Source organism: Macrotis lagotis, chromosome 5 (assembly GCF_037893015.1).
Source record: "Macrotis lagotis isolate mMagLag1 chromosome 5, bilby.v1.9.chrom.fasta, whole genome shotgun sequence".
Lineage (NCBI taxonomy): Eukaryota > Metazoa > Chordata > Mammalia > Peramelemorphia > Peramelidae > Macrotis > Macrotis lagotis.
The window spans coordinates 258892121-258912858 of record NC_133662.1 but is presented as its reverse complement, the minus strand read 5'-3'; the positions used below and the strand labels follow the sequence as shown (position 1 = coordinate 258912858).

The 20738-nt window shown below is 41.4% G+C and overlaps 1 protein-coding gene across 8 annotated transcripts in view; it reads right to left on the bottom strand.

Annotated features, from left to right (window-relative positions):
• The window catches only part of DGKG (diacylglycerol kinase gamma), a 281695-nt gene that overhangs the window by 107693 nt on the left and 153264 nt on the right, over positions 1-20738 (bottom strand). For all 8 annotated transcript variants that reach the window (XM_074189542.1, XM_074189543.1, XM_074189550.1 and 5 more), the window contains 2 exons: positions 16906-17069; positions 1423-1487 (listed from right to left, as the gene is read on the bottom strand). In XM_074189542.1, the coding sequence (XP_074045643.1) occupies positions 1423-1487; positions 16906-17069 (229 nt within the window). The remainder of the gene's footprint in view (positions 1-1422; positions 1488-16905; positions 17070-20738) is intronic.

The following is a 20738-nucleotide window of genomic DNA, read 5'->3' as shown; positions in this document are numbered from 1 at the left end:
GGCCACATGTAGTTAGCTATTAGGTGGGATAAGTAACTTGGCTATAGTCACACAGCTTGAATGCGTTAAAGGTGGTATATAAACCCAAATCTTCTAAGCTCTAAGATTGGCTGGATAGCTATATCATGCTACCTTTATTAACTCAGTTCATTCAAGTTTAATTGGGGTTCTTGTGACTTTGGGTGAGCATTTTGAATTATATCAGAGAGAGAGAGAGAGAGAGAGAGAGAGAGAGAGAGAGAGAGAGAGAGAAGACCCTAAGACTCAGTTCATTCAAGTTTATTTGGGGTTTTTGTGACATTGGGTGAGTACCTTGAACCAGTTCATCCAAGTTTAATTGGGGTTCTTGTGATCTTAGGGGAGCACCTTGAGTTGGTACATCAGAGAAAGAGAGAAGAGACCCTAAGACTCAGGTCATCCAAGTTTAATTGAGTTTCTTGTGACCTAAGGTGAGCAACTTGAATCAGTGCATCAGAGAGAGAGAGAGAGGAGACCCTAAGAAACACTGAATGGGAGGATACTGAGAGAAGAACAAGGAAAGAGCCAAATCTGAAGGAAAGGTCTGTTAGTGGGTGGAAACATGCAACAGTGACAAGTCTTTCCTGGGCACCAGTTAGGGAGTAGGGTTTCTTTGATGTTCCAGTTTGATGGATACTTTTTTGCTCCAGTGTCCCAATTTTCTTGGGAGTGCCAAGGACAGACCAGAGCTGCCCTGGGGCCATCGCATCTCTTTCTCCTCAACTCTGCCTGGAGGGTGACCCACTTTCTCTCTACTGCTGCCCCCTGCTGGATAGAAGAGGAGGATGTCAAGGGCTCCTCTTCCCCTCTCCATCACCCCAGGAACCCTACTTTTTTTAGAAGGTCATGAGATTATGGAGGGACCCTAAGAGGAGCCCAAGAGAAGGCCACATTCTAGAGAAGTTATTTCTCTAAGGAGACATATTGAGTCACCAACTCTAGGGAAGGAACCCCATCAAGAAAAGCAATTTCAGAACAGCACCAACTTCTGAGTAAGGAAAAGGCCATGGCGAGCTCCCCTTTCCCATTCTAGCTCCCTAATCTTTCACTTAGCATACTGCTCGCTGGACAAAAACAATCCTACCCAATTAGGCCGGGATGTATTCCTGATAATTTTCCTTTTCTTTCTTCTTAGAAATGAAAATCTGTCTTCATGCCACATAGTCACAAAATGAATGACCCTATCTTGACCCAGCCAAGAATATTTCCAAGAAGGCAGAAGAGAAAGTGAGGTTGGTAACTCCCCTCATTTAAATCCAATTCACTTGCATGTCACAATATTACTTCCCCGATATCACAGCCTTCTTCAAGAATTAAGGCCAAGAACAACATCAGCAATAACAATATCAGGAAAGGAGCAGCGTAGAGAAGGAAACAAAGGAGGGGAAAAGGCATGGGCTTTACCTGCTATTGAATTTTTCAGGATATTTTTCTCGCATGAGGTGGAATCTGTGGGCAATGGAGGCATCCTGAAAGAAGAAGAAGCAGAGGAAGATACCTAGTTAGTACGCAGTGTCTGGGAGAAGCCGAGTAAGAAATAGGACTTTGGACAATGAAGGGGAAACAACTGTAGCCCTCTGAGTATGCTTGTCTGTGTCGTGGGGGTCCAAAGACTCTTGTACTGGAGCCTATCTGGCTGTAGCTACATCAGTGGGGGAAGCAGTGGCACGGAGACTCTCTTCCTGATCACATTGAAGCCATTTGCATTGTCTTTAGTTATATAGTTCTTTCTCATCCTATTTTATCTATAATTTATCTTCCTAGTCTATTGGTTTAAGCCAACATGAATCCATCACTTCTCTGAATACAGTGAGGATTGGCAAGGTATTTCATTTTACAGAAAAAACACATTTCTCAAGATGTATACATAAAGTGAATTTTTGTTAAGAGAGTTGCATTTTCTGCCTTTACATAACTAGAAATATGTTTCTCTGGGAAAAATACTGGCTCCATGCCTAGGTCAAATTCAAATATGTTAAAATATATTCTTAAGAATACACTAAAAGCGAGTATGTTGAAAGACACAAAAAGAAACTCTTGATTATAAATGAATAATATCTGAAACAAGGTCATTATATTTTAGGGTGAATAGGGTGCTGTACTTTGGGAGATCTGAGTTCAAATTCATCTTCTTACATTTATTAGCTGTGTGATCTTGGGCAAGATAAGACTTATCTACCAAGTCATAGAAGGATTAGTATCAGTATCGGTGAAGAGACTTTTCACTCTGGAAATCCTCTCCCTCCTCTTTTATATGTAAGCTAACACGCAAAAGAATTTTTAAAAATACTATAAGAGCAAAGCAGTTAGTATTTTAAGTTAATGTGTTTTTTTTTTCAGTAGTTGTAACTATTTAGCAAAATAGCTTAATAGTTTGTGGAAAGAAAAACAATTTCAATTTCAATTAAAACGGTTGGTGAGTTTTACTCTCCCTTCCCACCTCTTCTCTGCATGACTTAGACTCAGTTTCCTAACATTTTGTGGAAGCAGCTGGGCTTTAGAAAGAAATGGCCTGATGGAGGAGGAAGGGAGGAAGAGTCAGAAGGAAGAGTTGAGCTAATTCTAAATGAGGCAAAAAAAAAAAAATGAATTATGTAGTTTGAGAATCACTGGGACACATGGCTGGACCGCCCTGCAAGTTCTGCCAACTCTATCATATGTCTTCTCTGGTTTATGAATTCTATAAGAGCAAATTTCCCTTTATTTCTTTCTTTTTTTCCTTCCTTTCCTCCTTCCCTCTTTCTTTCCTTTTTCCTTCCCCTTTCCTCCCTTCCCCTTTCTTCCCTCTCTCCCTCCCTTCTTTCCCTTCCTTCTCTTCCTTCCTTCCTTCCTTCCTTCCTTCCTTCCTTCCTTCCTTCCTTCCTTCCTTCCTTCCTTCCTTCCTTCCCCTCCTCCTTCTTCCTCTCTCTCTCCCTCCCTCTCTCTCTCTCTCTCATAACTGTTTATCTAAATAATCTAAACAGTGTGTGCCCTTCCCTGATGAATAGTTTCCCCTTCTCAGAGGCAGAAACTGTTTGTATTTGTATTCTCAATACCCAACACAGGATTTGACACATAGTAGGTGCTTAAAATGCTTTTGGATTGTTTGAAGACACATAAACATACATACATATATGCATGCATGCATACATACATATATAAATATATATACATTTAGATAGAACTGTATTTCCAGTATTTAGCACATAGTCAGAGCTTAGTATAGGAGTAAAAGCTAAGTCTAGTGCCTCTAATCCTCCTTAGAATAAGTGCCATGTTATGCCCTGCTTCCTGGGTCTGGTGAGAATAATCATTCAGAGGCATTTTGCACATCAATCAATCAATCAGGTTTAAGACATTAAGTGAAGTCCTCTATCAGTTTAGCCAATGAGTTAGAGCCGCTAGGTGGCGTCATAAGTGCATAGAGTGCTGGGTCTGGGGTCAGGAAGATGAGTCTTCCTGAGTTCAAATCCAGCCTCATTCTCCTAGCTAGGTGACCCTGGGCAAATCATTTCATCCTGTGGCCTCAGTTCCCTCATCTGTTAAATTAGCTGGGAGTAGAAAATGGCAAACCAATCCAGTATCTTTGCCAAGAAAACCTCAAATGGGGTCACAGAGAGCTGGATAGAATTTATTGAAACAAATGAACAAATGTTGGAGGCAGGATTAGAATCTAGGTCCCCCTGGCTCTGAATTCAAGTTCCTCTACTAGTCCAGGTTGACTCACCAGAAGGCTCTTCATACTCAAGATAATCCCTATCTTCAGTTTTTTATCAAGGCAATGGGGTTAGTTAGGTGACTTGCCCAAGGCCACACAGCTAGGTAATTATTAAGTGTCTTAGGCCAGATTTGAACTCAGGTCCTCCTGACTCCAGGGCCGGTGCTTTATCCACTGCACCACCTAGCCACCCCCGATAATCCCTATCTTCAAGGGAAGATTTCTCATGCTCTGTTATGCTCTAAGATAGAATTCAAAAGATGGGATGTAGCATGTTCTCTGAAAACACTCATTTCCTCTGACATAGGAAGGAGAACAACCAGAGAGTTTGGTGTGGCATAACTTGGTCTTTCCTTAGGCCTGGCCCTCCCTCCCTCTCCAGGCAGCTCCCTGCAGGTGTTTATAGGTGTCTCCTCTCTGGGTGTGCCGTGTTATTTTCCTGAGTTTCCACTGCCAGGACCTGAAACGGGTTTCTATAACACCTTTCAGACAGAGTAGCCACAGAGCTACCAGCAATACAGAGCAGGCTTAGGATGAGGCAAGTAAGCATTGGCTGTGGAGGAAGAGAATCTGGGTTCAAGTCTTGCCTCTGAGGCTTGCTGCCTTTGTGACCTTGGACAAGTCCATGCTTCATCTTTCCATTCTATCCATTCATCTACCCAGGCCATCTTACCATTTGCATGTCATTGCTCTGCTTGGAGACAGCTGGTGGTACAGCAGATAGAGCACTAGGCCTGTGATATGGAAAATCTGAGTTCAAATCCAGCCTCAGATATTAGCTGTGTGAACCCAGGTAAGTTACTAAACTTTTGTTTTTCTCAGTTTCTTAATTGTAAAATAGAAATAATAATAGGACCTACCTCCCAGCGTTGTTATGAGGATCAAGCAATATAATATTTATTTTTTAAAAAGTATTTGGCAAGTATCTGGCACATGTAGACACTAGATAAGTATCTATTTCTTCCTAAGTCCCACCTGGACCTAGTACCCTTCATCCTGGATATGAGACCGACACCTCCACACTAGGGTCTTCCAGAATCTTACCACCTGCCCACCCTTCTTTCTAACTACTTCCAACCTCCACAGGATAAAATGTTCTTCTCTGAGCATGTGCTGCATTCCCCTATTAGAATGTAAGCTCCTTGAGGAGCCTAGTTGTCATCCTTGCTAATACTTATTATTTCTTGTACTTAACACATAATAAACACTTAATGTTTTAAAATTCATCCAGATCCCTATACCTGCCCAGGCTTTGATTTTCTTCTTTTTAGAGGACTGGACAGCTGTCCTCTGAAATCATTCTTAGTTTTGGGCCTACAATTCTATGACTCAAATGTCTTCATGTTGTGTGAGGGCAACACCAGGAAAGGAGCCTCTGGATTGCATTTCTCCAATAGAGATGAGTGAGGGAGCCTTGGAAATACCAGCTCCAGGGGCGGCTAGGTGGCGCAGTGGATAAAGCACCGGCCCTAGAGTCAGGAGTACCTGGGTTCAAATCTGGTCTCAGACACTTAATAATGACCTAGCTGTGTGGCCTTGGGCAAGCCACTTAACCCCATTTGCCTTGAAAAAACAAAAAAAAATGCCAGCTCCAGGATTCCGTGGGAAAGGCTCATGTGAGCCAGGCTGTACATATCTCCTCTTGTAGAGAACCATAGGACTGGGCAGGGATGCCCAAGGCCAACCATACCACCTATTCATACCACCTATTTCTGACCAAGAATCTATTCTCCCAGCAACCCTAGTTAGTGGTCCTCCAGCCCACTGCCTCCTGAGACAGCACCTCCCCACTGGAAAGCTCCAATGATGAGCAAGCTTTCCATTATATACAACCCCAAACAACTGCTCCTCTGTAACTCTCTACCCCCCAAGGTTCCCATCACCACTCCATTGTGTCTGACTTTGACTTTCAGGGAAAAACAAAACTAGTCCATCTTTCAATCGGCCACCTTTAAAAAACCTTCACTTAATCGGTGGGAGTTTATAAGCCTTCCTGGGACTCTGGAGATAAACAGAAAAACATGAAATGGCCCCTGCCTTCAAGAGGCTTACAAAGCTGCCACATGCCCCTTTAAGTCCATTCAGTTCTGGGCTTGGTATCCTTGATTCCTTCAGCCCATCTTCCAGGGATACAGTCTCTAGTCTCTTCATCATCCCTGCAATCCTTCTGGCATCTGGAACTGAAAACAGTCCTCCCCAGTATTGAAAGGGACTCTTACTCCTCTAGGTCTGGTCACTATGCCTTCCTCCCTGCAATCTGTAATCAGTCACATTAAGGCTCTTTTTCTGGGCTGCCATACTGGCTTAATTTGAGCTTGTGGGTCACTAAAACCCCTAGATCTCCCCCCCCACAAACTTTTATCTAGCCACAACACTCCCCATCTCCAAATCTGGTATTTTGAAGTTTTTTGAACCAAAGTATAGAGGTTTATATTTATCTCTTTTAAATTTATGTTACTCAATTTTCATCCCCTCATAGTAAGCTGTCAAGATGTTTATTGATTCTAATTCTATCACCCAACATGTTAGCTTTGGCCTAAACACAGATTTGATAAGTATGCCAGTTTAATCCAATTAAACAAGAATTTATTAAGGCCCTGTTCCATGTGAGGCACAGTGAAGGGTGTTAGGGATACACAGAATGAAAGACAAGACTCTACTCCAATGGAACCTTCTAGATGAAGCCTTTGGATTTCTGCAGAGTTGGCAACTCTCCTAACCTTGCATTTGCTCTGTATCTATTTGTATTTGCTTATATTGGTATATATTGTTCCCCCTGATAATTTTTTTACTATTTCATTTTTAATCTTTATATCTCCAGGGCTGGACACATAGTAAGTGCTGATTGATTATTCCTGTGTTCAAGAAATTTATACTCTACTTGTGGAAGAGTCTAGAAACACTTAACTGGATACACGATTTGATTTGTGTTTGCACAGTCTTTAAGTCTGCATTTCTCTCTTCTCAGTGATATACTTTTGCATTCAACAACCAATACACAGGAGGATCTTATATACTCCATACTTTCCAGTTGACTGTATGACTAGGAAGAGATGACCAGTTGTCCAAAAGTTTGAATATGACCTTCTTATATTTTTACCCAGGAGACCCCCCAGGGGAGTCACAGACCATTTCTAGCAAGATTTCACAGAGAAGAGGAAGGAGGTGTAGGAATTGATAGCAAATATCTTCTCGGTCACTTTTTCCCTCAATAGTTGTGCCGTCTTTGTGATCTTTGCTATTTTCAGAAGTTATCACCTAGAGATATCTTGAAAATAGATCCCTTTAAAATGGTGCTGCTTCGATGGATTTTTGCATATGTCCAGCTATACTTCCTGGTTTCATTTTTTTTTTAGGTTTTTGCAAGGCAATGGGGTTCAGTGGCTTGCCCAAGGCCACACAGCTAGGTCATTATTAAGTGTCTGAGGTCAGATTTGAACTCAGGTGCTCCTGACTGCAGGGCTGGTGCTCTATCCACTGTGCCACCTAGTCGCCCCCCTAGTTTCATTTTTTTTAAAGTACCATTTCTATTTGCTCACAAAGCACATTGAGGTGGTCAAGTCTAAGTATAGTAGTTTCACCAGCATCAAGGAATAGATTAGTATAGAACACGGGTAGCTCTTTTCCATCTTAGGTATATTATTGTCCTCATTTCCATTTTAGCTACAAATTTTCTTGGAATGATTGGTTAAAGGTTGGTTTCATGCCAACTTCTCTGCAGACTGAATTTCTTTTCTATTGCTTTTCACTGTTTTGGGAGGCAATAATGCTCATTACCTTCTAATATCATCTCCCATAATATTTTTGCAAATTAGCTCATATTCAAAACCAGATTTGATCTTGGCTGTCCTATCTCCCCACTTGGCAAAGCAATAAAAGATCTGTCTGAGAGAGTTTGTAGAAGTTTTTCTACTTCTGGGTTGTGGTGACTATTTTGCATTTGTGAAGCTTCACTAAGACAGTGATGGATGTGATGGCTTTTCTTTTGTCCATTTCTCATTTTTCTGAATTAGTAGGGTTTTTTTTTTGACTAGGTTAGGTTGGAACCGTTATAATCACCCATAGTGGCTTCATCTCCACTCAGTCCTTTTCTCCAATGTGGTTTTTATTTTGACCTGTGTTCTAGCTAGTCAATGCCCTAACAGCATTCGATGTTGAAATGGTTCTAAATCAGTAACTAGTTGTTTATGAAGATACAGCTTTGGGGGGGGGTTTTAAATAAATCTGTACATACATTTATGACACTCGGGGTCTTCATTATTAATCATAAGATCACAGATTTGGAGCTGGAAGGAATCTTAGAGGCTTTTTAGTTCACTCTTCATGTTACAGGTTTGGAAACTGAAGTTCAGAGAGACAAAATGACGTGTGGGGTTAGCAACTAGTAAGTACCAAAGATGGGATTTGAACTCAAGACTTCCTGATCAGATTGGGTACTCTGTCTACTCTACCATGCTGCCTCTCTAAATAGTATTCACAAAAAGCTAGCTTATGAGTTTTTGACCTCATTCATTTAATTATCCTGAGTCATCTCTTCCAAGAGTTTTTTTCAGTATCCTTCTAGTCCCACCTTTGCCATGTGTCAAGGTGAATGTTGATGTAGTTTGGAGAGGTCCATTGAGTTTTTCCACCATGTTCTATTTTTAGAAAATGGAACAGGAGTTTCAGGTGATAGATTAGTAAATTAGTAGAATCAGGAAGTCCTGGGTGTGAATCCCCCCTCAGACAATGAACAACTCTGTGACCCAGCCTCTGTCATTTAAACTCTCTGAGTCCTCATCTATAAAATGAAGGACCACATTGCCACTGAGATGCCGTCTAACTCTGCGTCTATGAACCTTTGAAGTTGCTTAACTTCTCTAGTTTTTTCAACTATAAAATGAGGGAGTTGGGCTCAATAACTTTTAAAGTTCTTTCCTAAATCTATGATTTCATGAACTATTTTCACAGTGATTAATTTGCTGATGCAAAGTAAGATGGACAAGAGTCCCATGACTATTGAAATTATGTTTCTTGGATATTTTCTAATATAATACAAAATGAGCTCCCACAAACACCTTGATGAGGAAAAATGTATGGGATCTCTTCTGCTATGACTCTGCAGTATCTTGTTTTCATTTTTATAGCAAGAGTGTCAATATGGCTATGAGTCATTTCCTCCTAATATAATTAAGTATATTCACTTATTGATTGATGGGCAAAAATGGCACATTTAGAGTGTGAACAATTAAATTAAGGCTTGTTGGTTTTCTAGAAGCTGGATTACTCTTTGTATCCTTATACCCTCTATTTTATGGTTAAGTTGCCATCATTGTAAGAGGGGGGAGGTGTCTTCATGGGGCTGAAGGCTGTTTTCTATTTTTATCTGTTTCATGAGTTATTATGGTCAAAGCATTCCTTGCCTAGTGGCTAACCTTTTGGCAATACTACAGTTATTAAAATCTGTTCTTCTAATGATGGGACTGTTGATTGGGAGGAGGAGGGGAGAGATTTTCCTTCAGCCCTTGGTTCCCCCTATTAATAGCTTTGGGAATGTGCATCACTCCATCCAGAAATGAGTTGTCCTTTCCTTACCTTAAGAGTTAGGGACATGCAAGGTCCTTGGGGACTCCAGAGTTACAAATCGTCAGGAATTATGTTGTAATTAAAACTTCCTGTCAGTGATATCCCTGATGCTTTGGCATTTCTGCAAACCCCAAATAAAGGATGGGGAGGAAGATGCCAGGGGAAGTGGGGGGGGGGAGGTGGGTGTCTGAAACCTTCGACTGCTGGTGGCATCAGTCAACAGGACCATGACTGGAATGCCGGATCCCTATTAAGCCGAAAAGGCTTTGCTGTTTATCTGTGTTCGGGTGGCACTCAGGAATAACATCAGTTAGAGATGAAGGTTGGGTACAGCCTCTTTTAAGTCCAGTTCTGCTCCCTGGCCAGATTCTGAGTCCCAATCCCTAGTGATGAAAGGAAATGGAGTGATTTTTTCCTAATGAGACCAGGGAGGATAGTATGGATTTTTTCAGTGCAAACCCATTAGAGCCCCTGGAAAAATAGCTCAGCCCACTGACCCTACTGCTGGTGGGGAAATGGTAGCCTCTTTATATATGACACACAGCAAGCATTTCTCAATAATGCTTTTTACTGGCCCCAATGTAGTATTTACAGGCTTCTTTGCCGAGGGTATCTGATAATCAGTACAAATAGGGATGTAAATGGTAGACTGGTTCCCTACACATTGACTTAGGGGGAAAAAAATCATCTAATGCATGTAGCCCTATAAAGTTAAGGAAATCAAATAAGGAGCAAGGCCATCTGCAAATGTCAGCCCTGGGCTCAGTCCAGGCTGCATAGTGGTAACTGATTTTGTTAGAAGTGGTCCTCTTCAGATGGGGAAGAAGAGCAGGCAAACACACAAAATATCTGCCATGTGATGACTGGGCTAGACTGGCTCTGGCTAAGGATCTCTTAGGTCCCTACCCCCACCAAAATTCCACTGGACTGAATGACAGCTCCAACTCTATGACCTCATGTGGGACCTTGGGGTAAAATTGCTTAACCTTCCTGGGCCTCAGTTTCCCCATCTGTAAAGTGAGAGCTTTCTGGGGTCTATCCAAGCTCTAGAGATGGTATCCTATGTTCCCCCCTAGAATTTGGAGCTAAGATAATAAGTACAATGAAAAGAGTTGCAGGACTTGGGGTCAGAGTATTTGAATTCCTATCTGTACTCTCTTACTATCTATGGGACCAGGGTTGGGCAAGTCACAGCAAAGGGTCACAGAGCTAGAGTTAAAAGGGATCTCAGAGGTAGAAACCCAGGCACTGAGAAGTTATGCAACTTGCTCACAGTCCCACAGCGGGAAAGTATCTGCACAGAATTTGAATCAGGATTTTCTGACCCTGAATCCAGGTCCCGATCTCCCACATCAGCTGTCCCCTATGTTTATCTGATCCAAATCCTGATAATGAGGAAATTAAAAATAAGGTAAAAACTATGAAGTCCTTTTCTACTCTCAGTTTATGGTAACAGGATGCTATATTGTAATAAAACGTTAGGAAGAAAGGAAGGATAAATTAGAGTTTGATATGGATTAAAGGTGATGAGGAGGGCAGCTAGGTGGCACTACAGTGGACAAAGCTCCTGTACTAGAGTCAGGAGGACCAGAGTTCAAATTCTTAGAATCTGTGTGTCCCTGGAGCAAGTCACTTAACCCCAGTTGCCTCCAAAACCAAACTAAATCAAGCAAACAAAAAAAAATGGTGAGAGCATGGCCATGTCTTCCAGGATATGTGTTCTACAATTCAATTAAATTGACCTGTTAGACAGGCAGGGCCTTAGAATCCCATCTAGCCAGATTGGCTGGAACAATTGGTCAGCAATGCTCTGGCATTTTAGCTGGGTCCTCCTTGAGGGAGGACCAGATGGGCTTTGTATTTCTTTGAAAAATTAATTACACCACAGAATTAATTAACCATGACTTCTAATTAATCTACTGGTGATTCTTAGGCAATCAGGTGATGGTTGCTCAGCTGTTGTTAGATCAGCCACTTAATGAATTGATGTACCTATTTAATTCATCCAATGAGTATTTATGGAGTGCCTGACATGGGTATAGAAAGCAATAAATGAGGATGGTATGACTTGGTTCCTCCCTTCTGTAACTTATTAAGACTGAAAGGGAGAAAGCAGAGGGGAGGAAAGCTGGATTTGGAGCCAGAGGACCCAAGTTTGAATTTCGGATCTCCTACTACCTGGGTGCCCTTGGACAAGGACTAGTTTTCTTCATTGTGTAAGGAGGGAATTGGCCTACATGGCCTTTGAGGCAGAAGCCCAGGTTGAAGCCCAGGTACTCTGACTTCACCCTCAACCCTCTTTCTGGGCATGAGCATGGCATTTTTGATGGACCATGGAAGATAGATGGGACAGAAAACTCATCGGCTTGGGAGCTTGTGGCAAGGAGAAGCGACAAATGTGGCGATGAGGGCTGGGGATAAAGAAGGTCCCAGGAAAGGGCTCCAGATCTGTGCTTCTTCCTTTCTCCAGGCTTAGCTTGGCAACTGGTAATCTTTTACTTCACTCTTCTGGATTTGCTAACTGATTAATGAATTCTGATTTTGAACAATTCATAATAGTGAAACCCAGGAGATTTTGAGCAAGGGGAGGTGACGGATTTATTTATTTATTTATTTTTAAAAACAACACAATGATAGCAACTCAGAGAGCTGTCGTGAGAATCAGATGAGAGACTGCATATTAAAAGTGCTTTGTAAACCTTAACACCCATTGTTTTAAATATCAGTTATTATGATGGAGAATCCAACTCTCTGGATCACATATATACTCTAGTTGGAATAAGGAAATAAGGGAGCTTGCTAGGTAGAGGATTAGTGAAGAAGACCTGAGTGCAAATCCTGACTCAGACATTTAACTGTGTGAAGAAATTACCTAGCCAGTCTCAATAATAGCATCTACCTTAGAGAATTGTTGTGAATACCAGGAGAAAGAATAACCATAATGCCTGGCACCGGGTGGGATTTAATAAATGTTTGTGGATCGACTGATCAAAGGCAGATAACCCAATGAAGAGGTGGTTGTGGTGTGTAGGAAAGAGGTCTTGGATTAAGTTTGTGGGAATGGATTTGAACAAAGAGAAGGAATGAGAGAATATTTTGGGGGTCCAATCATGTAGATCAACAAATTGTTCTACAGTTTAGTTTTTTTTTTTTGCAAGGCAATAGGATTAAATGACTTGCCCAAGGTCACACAGCTAAGTATTAAGTCATGTTCTCCTGACTCCAGGGTTGATATTCTATCTACTGCACCACCTAGCTGCCCCTATAGTCTTTTTTTTTTTTTGATTTTTGCAAGGCAAATGGGGTCAAGTGGCTTGCCCATGGCCACACAGCTAGGTAATTATTAAGTGTCTGAGGTTGGATTTGAACGCAGGTACTCCTGACTCCAGGGCCGGTGCTCTATCTACTGTGCCCCCTAACTGCCCTGCTGCCCCTACAGTCTTAATAAATTTTTTTTTAGTTTTTTTGCAAGGCAAATGGGGTTAAGTGACTTGCCCAAGGCCACACAGCTAGGTAATTATTAAGTATTTGAGGCTAGATTTGAACTCCTGACTCCAGGGCCGGTGCTCTATCCACTGAGCCACCTAGTTGCCCCTAGTCTTGATGAATCTTAATGAAGGAGACATCATGAGGAAAAATTCAGTAAGATCATCAGATCAAAGACTTGGGGCAATAGACTCTTGGGCTATTTGATTGAATTCTTATTTTACAGATCCAGAAATTTAGGATGAGAAGAGCTAGATGACTCAGCTTACCCAAGTCCCACAGGAAAGAATAGTTAGGATTCAAACCTAAGATCTTGGACTTCAAATTCACACTGATTTGGTCACAAAGTGGACAAGAATGAATTCAGTTACAGGTGATTTCAAGGTTCAATGACTAAGAATATTGTAGCAACATTTATGTCCCTAGGAAAGGGAAAGCTGGTTTGGGGGGGGGTCAAAGGAGGTGACCCATTTAGTTTGGGATTTTAGCTCTGCGGCATTCATGAGAAATAAAAAGCAATGAATAATTGAGATGATATAGTTAGAGAGATGAGATTGAACCCCAGATGAGGGGTAGGAACAGAGATGAAACCTTAAAATGGAGCACAGTGAGCAAAAGAAAAAGCAAAGAATAGAATGGTGAATTTTGAGCAATGTCCCCCATTAGGTGATGGGAGGAGGAAAAGGAGACAGAAAATGATGCAGAATAGAAATAATCAGAGAGGTAGGAATGAGACCAGGAGATAACACTGCCATAGAAATCAAGTTTGGAGGGAAAGGGAGGTTGATAGTGCCAGTTGTTGCTGAGATATCATAAGGAATGGAGTGTGTGGACATTGGGTCTATATTTATTGGCATAAAGAACTCTGAGAGAATGCCCTCTACTGAGGCAGGTCAGTACCATCTTAGAGCATTGCCTGAAGCAGCACTGAGGCTAAATTAATGGCCCAGAGTCACACAGTCAATATATTTTAGGGTTGGTTGGTTGTTGTCCTTCATTCTCAAAGAGGACCAAAATGACCTTATTATATTGGGGTCAAGGTACAGTGGCTGATCAGACCAACTTGGGGTTAACCTGGTCACAGGTCTTTGAGAGAGCATTGGAGAGGCACCATAATTGCCCAGGAAGACTCCTACACTTCAAAGTTAGAAGACCTTCCCTCAACCAGCCTCTGTGCTTATTAGCAAGGGCAACTGGGAGGAGATCAGCCTTAGGCTGCTCAACTGGGAGGCAACTTTGTGAACCGGGCAACCCAATACAAACTGAACTCCGGTTGCTATTCAGATAGTGGTCAGTTGTGAATCACAGAATGAAATCTTGGGGCACGTAGGGAGAATAAGAAATCTTTCTGGGACGTCAAACTCTAATAGAAATATGTATTTCTGCTTGCAGTATATTAACTCAGAAAATTACAAGTTAACACATTTATAACCTATATCAAATGGCTTGCTTTCTCAATGGGGGTGTGGGAAGAGAGGAGGGAAGAAAATTTCGAATTCTGAGTTTTAAAAAACAAATATTAAAAATTGTTATTACATGTAACTGGGGAATTATACTAAATAAATAGAAAAAAGAAAAATTGTGTTTGAGGTTAAAAAAAGAAAACCTCAAGTTAACATTATAAATGTTATTTGTAGTTATATTTTGTTAAATAATTATCTGATTTTGTTTTCATCTGCAGTCAGAGCCTTGAATTTAACATCTCTGATTAAGACTTAGTGAGAGGCTGCAGGGTGCTGAGGATCATGGACTGACCTTATAGTCACAAAGACTGAGTTCAAGTGTGGCCTATGATCCTTCCTAGCTGTATGTCACTTAGCATCTTGATGTTCCAGGCAATTATCTCTGACTCTGAATTACAGAGCTGTGGCAACCTGCCTTGGCATGAAATGACATCAGGTCTGTGCACAGAGAGATAATATATAAACATATGACATATATAACATATATGTAGTATATATACACATATACATAGAAACATAAACTTTCAAACAAATGAGGCTGCTCTTAACTTCCCTATGAGTAGAAAGTGGGATTGGCCCAAAGCATCAAAAACATTTCTCTGTGATATGAATAAGAAAGACATTGTCTCAGCTTTGTTCTCTCTTTGATTTTCTTTTATTATTATTATTTTTTAAATTGTTTTTTTATTTTTGCAAGGCAAATGGGGTAAAGTGGCTTGCCCAAGGCCACGCAGCTAGGTCATTATTAAGTGTCTGAGGCTGGACTTGAACCCAGATCCTCCTGACTCCAAGGCCAGTGGCTCTATCCATTGCACCACCTAGCCACCCCTCTCTTTGACTTTCTATCATGGAATGGGCAGTGCTGGAAGTATGAGAGATGAACTATGGAGATCCCTCTGGGGGAAGAACAGAGACAGGGACATTGCCCCAAAGCAGGGGAGCATCTACTGTGACTTGAGCAGTCTCATGAACTGGAGGTAAGGGGGAGAGGGGAGAAGGCCACTTGCTTCTTTTATCTGAACCCTTAAGCATGAGATAGGATGGCAGTGAATCTTTTTCTCCCCAACTTTCCTTCTTAGCTAAGGATGGGCATACTAGGGAAATACTGCCACCTGAACTAAAGACTGGGGGAAAGTCAGCTGTGAGGGGCCAAGAAAGAAACTGTATTTTGCATTTTAATCCCATTTTATGATATGATATGATCAGACACTGAAGCTTTGAATGCTAGAAGAAGGGGCTTCAAGAAAGTGTATTATTTCCTTGGGTGGGGGAATGAACTAAGACTATAAAATAAATTTATTGTTTTAATACTTGATCGGTATTTCATCTCTAGGCTTGGACTGGAACCCTAGGAACCCTGAGTTGTTTGTTTTTGAAGCTACTTCTGAAGGGCAACTGGCAGCAGAGACCCAGGCATTTGCAGACTCGAGTGGCCTCTTGTGGCCCGTCCTGAAACTGCAGCATATTAGAGAAATTCTGAGTATGACTGATGCCTGTAAGGGCATCACTGGATTTAGGAAGAGCACCCCTTGGTGGTTAACTTAGATACTGAACTCTGAGTTAATTCAAACCCCCTTAACCGAATTTTTATATCACAAAACGTAAAAAAACCCCAATATTCCAAGTGAATATCAAAGTTGAACCATGAATATGTCAGTTATGCATATGTCTTGAGATTTTTACTATCCTCCAATACCCCAACACTCTTTCTTCCTTCCCTTTTCCTCCGCATTCTTTCACCTTTCCTCCCTCCATCCCTTTCCCCTATTTCCCCTTTTTCCTTTCCCTTTCCCCTTTCCTTTCCTTTCCTTTCCTTTCCTTTTCCTTCCTTCCTTTCCTTTCCCCCCTTCCCTTTCCCCTTTTCCTTCCTTCCTTCCTTCCTTCCTTCCTTCCTTCCTTCCTTCCTTCCTTCCTTCCTTCCTCCCTCCCTCCCTCCCTCCCTTCCTTCCTTCCTTCCTTCCTTCCTTCCTTCCTTCCTCCCTCCCTCCCTCCCTCCCTCCCTCCCTCCCTTCCTTCCTTCCTTACTTCCTTCCTTCCTTCCTTCCTGCGTATTTCAAGGATTATACCCATTTTTATAATTGATGAGACTGAAGCTCAAAGAAAGTTCAATGATGGCTTGGGGTCATACAGCTAGCAAACATCAGAGTTAGCGTTGAAACCCTAGTCCCCTCTAATCTATTAAACATGTAGTCATTAAGTACCTACTACATGCAAAGCACTCTGTTAAATATTGGGAATCCTAAAGGAACCTGTATTCTATTGGTTTCTCCTGGTCTCAGGTGCAGCATCATGCCCATCATGTCACACTGATTTTTATAAAACTCAAACTCCATCAACTCATTCATTTCTGTATTACTGTTGATTTTCAGAATTATTTTTTAATTATATAATTTTAAAAAATAAGTTTGCTTTTGGAAACCTTCAACCTGTCTTAGTTGAGTTTTTTTTTACTAATCTGGTTTATGACCAGCTCAAAGGAAGGGGGTTGTCTGTGTTCCTCTAGAGGTTATATGTAATTTGAAGTGACGAGATTGGTTCCAAAGTTAGGGAAAGGACTAGAGGAGATAGAATGGGAAGGCAAGAAAGAAAGAAATTGGGGACAATCATGTATGCTAAAGCTCTCCTCACCTCAGCCATTTCCTCATTAGAAGAGAAAGAAGATTCCTATCAACTCACCACACCAATAGAGAAATAGTTATTGAACACGCAGGCTTCAGTGGAAACGCCCTCTTTATTTTCCTTTTCTTTGGGGATGATTTCAAGTTGCCACCGATCCAACATCACCTCAGAACTATGCTCGATATCCTTTAAGAGTTTCATCAAATTGCCTCCATCGTAACCTGGGGAGCATCACATTATAGTTGCCATTATGACAGAAACTATCAACATGTCGAGGTTGAGCATTGGGCAAACATCAGCATGGCCATAGAGCACTCTAAATACACTGTTGGTGATTTGGCAGAGGGGTGGAAATGTTTTGAAGCACAATATGGTCATGATAAGTACAGAAGAATGCATTTTGATCCAGTCATATCATTTCTAGGCATCTCTTCCCAAAACCTCTTAAGAGAAAAAAGTAACTAACTGTAAAAAAATTTATCCAAAACTTTTCTTTTTTAATGGCAAGGAGGAGCAAACAGCCTAAATGCCCAACACTTTGAAAACATTTGAATAAATTATGACTATATTTATATAATGGAATATCATGAGGCTAGAAAATGATAACTATAAAACATTCAAAGAAATCAAGAAAAGTTTTTTTGATGGGGGCAGAGAGAACTCAAAAGAAGTCTGAGTATAGTCATGGAGGAAAGGGAAGAAAAGAAAGGAAAAGAAAAAAGAAAGGAAAAGGAAAGGAAAGGAAAAAGGAAAGAAAAAAGAAGAGAGGAGAGGAGGAGGAAGGAGGAGGGAGAAGGGAGGAGAGGAGAGGAGAGGAGAGGAGAGGAGAGGAGAGGAGAGGAGAGGGAAGATTATAAATCCAATGTTGTAGCAACTTAGGTCAGTTCCAGAAGGGGACATAGGAAAGAATTTTTTTCTTTGCTTGATTTTTTTTGCTGACTAATTTATTTATTTCTGCCTTGTTAAAGGCGATAGGTTTAGGGTAATATTTTGATCCCTCCCTTGTTTGATTATTTGTATTTGATGAATAAATTTTTGGTTGATAATAGGGACAAGGACTAGGTATGTGATTTCATTGACAGGAAAATCTTGAGTGAGGATACTCCTTCTACCAATGCAGTTGATTCTTTCTCTGCATCTTAGGGTCTGAGAGCATTTCTTGGGGACAGTGAGAGTTGATTGACTTAGTGTGGTTCATACAGCCCCTGGGGCAAGTCTTCTGGGTGTCAAGTCTAGCTCTCTATCACTCTGCCTTTCAATTTTTAACTGTTAATAAGAAATATTATAATCATACCAGATTCAGAGCTGAGCTCTGAATAAGAATGACCTGTGGTCAGGTCCTACCTCTGATACTTCATGTCTGTGATTTTGGACAAGTTACTCAACCTCTCAGACCCCCAGACAACTCTTTAAGACATAAGTTACAGAGAAGTTGCCAATTCACATTGGTAAGTGAGGAAATCCCATAGGGCAGCTAGGTGGCACTACAGCGGATAGGGTTCTGGGTCCAGAGTCAAGATGACTCATTTTTCTGAGTACATACCTAGGACCCTAAGAATAACTAGATGATGCAGTGGATAGAGCACTGAACTTGGTGTCAGGAGGACAGAAGTTTGAAGCCAACCTCAGACACTTGACACATACTAGCTGTGTGACTTTGGGTAAGTCAATTAACCTTGATGACCTTGCATCCAGGGCCATCTCTAGTCAACCTGATTCCTATCTGGTCACTGGATCCAGATGAGAGGAGAGAGTGAATCTAGTGACCTAGCACAGCATTGCCTCACTCAAATCCAATTCACATCTTTGTCATGGCATCACCTCCCTGATGTCATAGTCTTCTTTGAGAATGAAGGACAAAATATCATCACATCATCATCACCTGACCTCAGTCATTTACTAACTGTGTGACCCTGGGCAAGTCACTTCAGTCTGTTGACCTCAGTTTTCTCATCTGTAAAATGGAGTAGGAAATGGCAAGCCCTTCTAGTATCTCTATTAAGAAACTCCAAGTAGGGTCCCAAAGAGGCAGACATGACTGAAAACGACTGAATAACAAGAACAACAAAAATATTCTCAACACTTGGTAGGAGTCCAATGTCAGGGGTTACGGTTATGGGCCTCAAGGGTTACCTGAACACCTTTGATCTTGGTATACACAAACTGTCTGGTGGTGAGTATAGGTGCAACCAGTATATGTACCATCAGTGTCAGTCTACAAACATTTATTAAGTACCTCCTGTATGACAGACTCCATGCAAAGTATTGGGGATACAAAAAAGATAGTTTCTGTTCTCAGGAGCTCATATTTTAATTGGGATGGGGGTTAAAATGAAAACAAGTTCATATCTATAGGATACATATAGTGGTAGGTAATTTCAGAAGGGAAAACACTAGCATGGGGTGGATGGGAGAACCAAAAAAATTCTCATGAAAGGTGAGATTTTTGAGCTGAGCCTCAATGAAATCCAAGGAATGGAGAGTTTTAGAGCTGGGAGGAACCTCAGAGACCAATTAGTCCATTCCCTTATTTTACAGATGAGGAAACTAAAACTCAGATAAGTTAAATGACTTGCCCTGGATCATACAGTTAGTATACATTGAGGCGGATATGCTTTTTTTTTTTTTGCAAGGCAGTGGGGTTCAGTGACTTGACCAAGGTCACACAGATAGGCAATTATTAAATGTCTGAGGTTGCATTTGAACTTAGGTCCTTCTGATTCCAGGGTCAGTGGATTCACTGTGCCACCTTCAAATTCAGAGTTGGATTTGAACCCTAAACTTGTGACTCTGGAACCATTATACTTGGTGTTTCCCTCTCCTTCACATGCTACTAAATTGGAATCAGGATCTTATACTTGCTTGCCCCTCCTACTCAGTCATCATGCCTTAGGACTAGTTCTGTATGTGTAAAACCTTATGTCCTACCCTCTAGCTCTTGGTCTCTCTGACTTCCTTCAAGATCCAACTCAGTCTTCACCTTCTACATGAAGTCTTTCTTGTATGCCCCACCCAGATACTCACACTCTTCCTCCCAAACAAATATTTGTTTCTTCTGTTTATACTTTTATAGTTATTCTGTTGAAACGTAAGCTCCTTGAGGTCGGGTCCTGTTTTATATTGTATCCTTAACTCTGAATCTAACCTCAAATTCCTAATATTCTAATGGAGGAGGGGAAGAACCAATATGGAAATACCCAAGAACATAAAAGATAATAGAGTAGATTGAAGACAATCCGAAAAAAGTAGGGAGTGGTGTGTATGTGTGTGTGCATGTGTATGTGTGTGCATGCGTGTGTGCATGTGTGTGTGTGTGTGGTATGGAAAGCCTGAAAAAGATCTTCTGAAGAAGGTAGGATTTGAAGTGAGTCTTGAAGAAAAGCCAGGGTCTGGAGGTGAAGAGAGAGAACATCTTAGACATGGGGCACAACTAGTGCAAAGTCTAAAAGTCAGGTGATGGGAGACCTCATGTGAGGAACAGCATTGATTCAGTATCACTGGATCATAGACTATATGTTTTATTTTGTTTTTTTGCAAGGCAATGGGGTTAAGTGGCTTGCCTGAGGCCACACAGCTAGGTAATTATTAAGTATCTGAGGCTGGATTTGAACTCAGGTACTCCTGACTCCAGGGCCAGTGCTCTATCCACTGCACCACCTAGCCGCCCCGATCATAGACTATATGAAGAAAGGGAAGTGTTAGAATACTGGGAGAGGTAGGGGAGGGATGAGGTTATTCCTGGCTTTAAATGCCAGACAAAGGATTTTATTTTTGATGTTGGGGGCCTAGGAATCCATTAGATTTCATTGAGCTGGTGAATGATATTGTCAGACCTGCCTTTTCGTGAAGTCCCTTTGGTGTCTGTGTGGAGGATGAATTGGAGTTGGGGG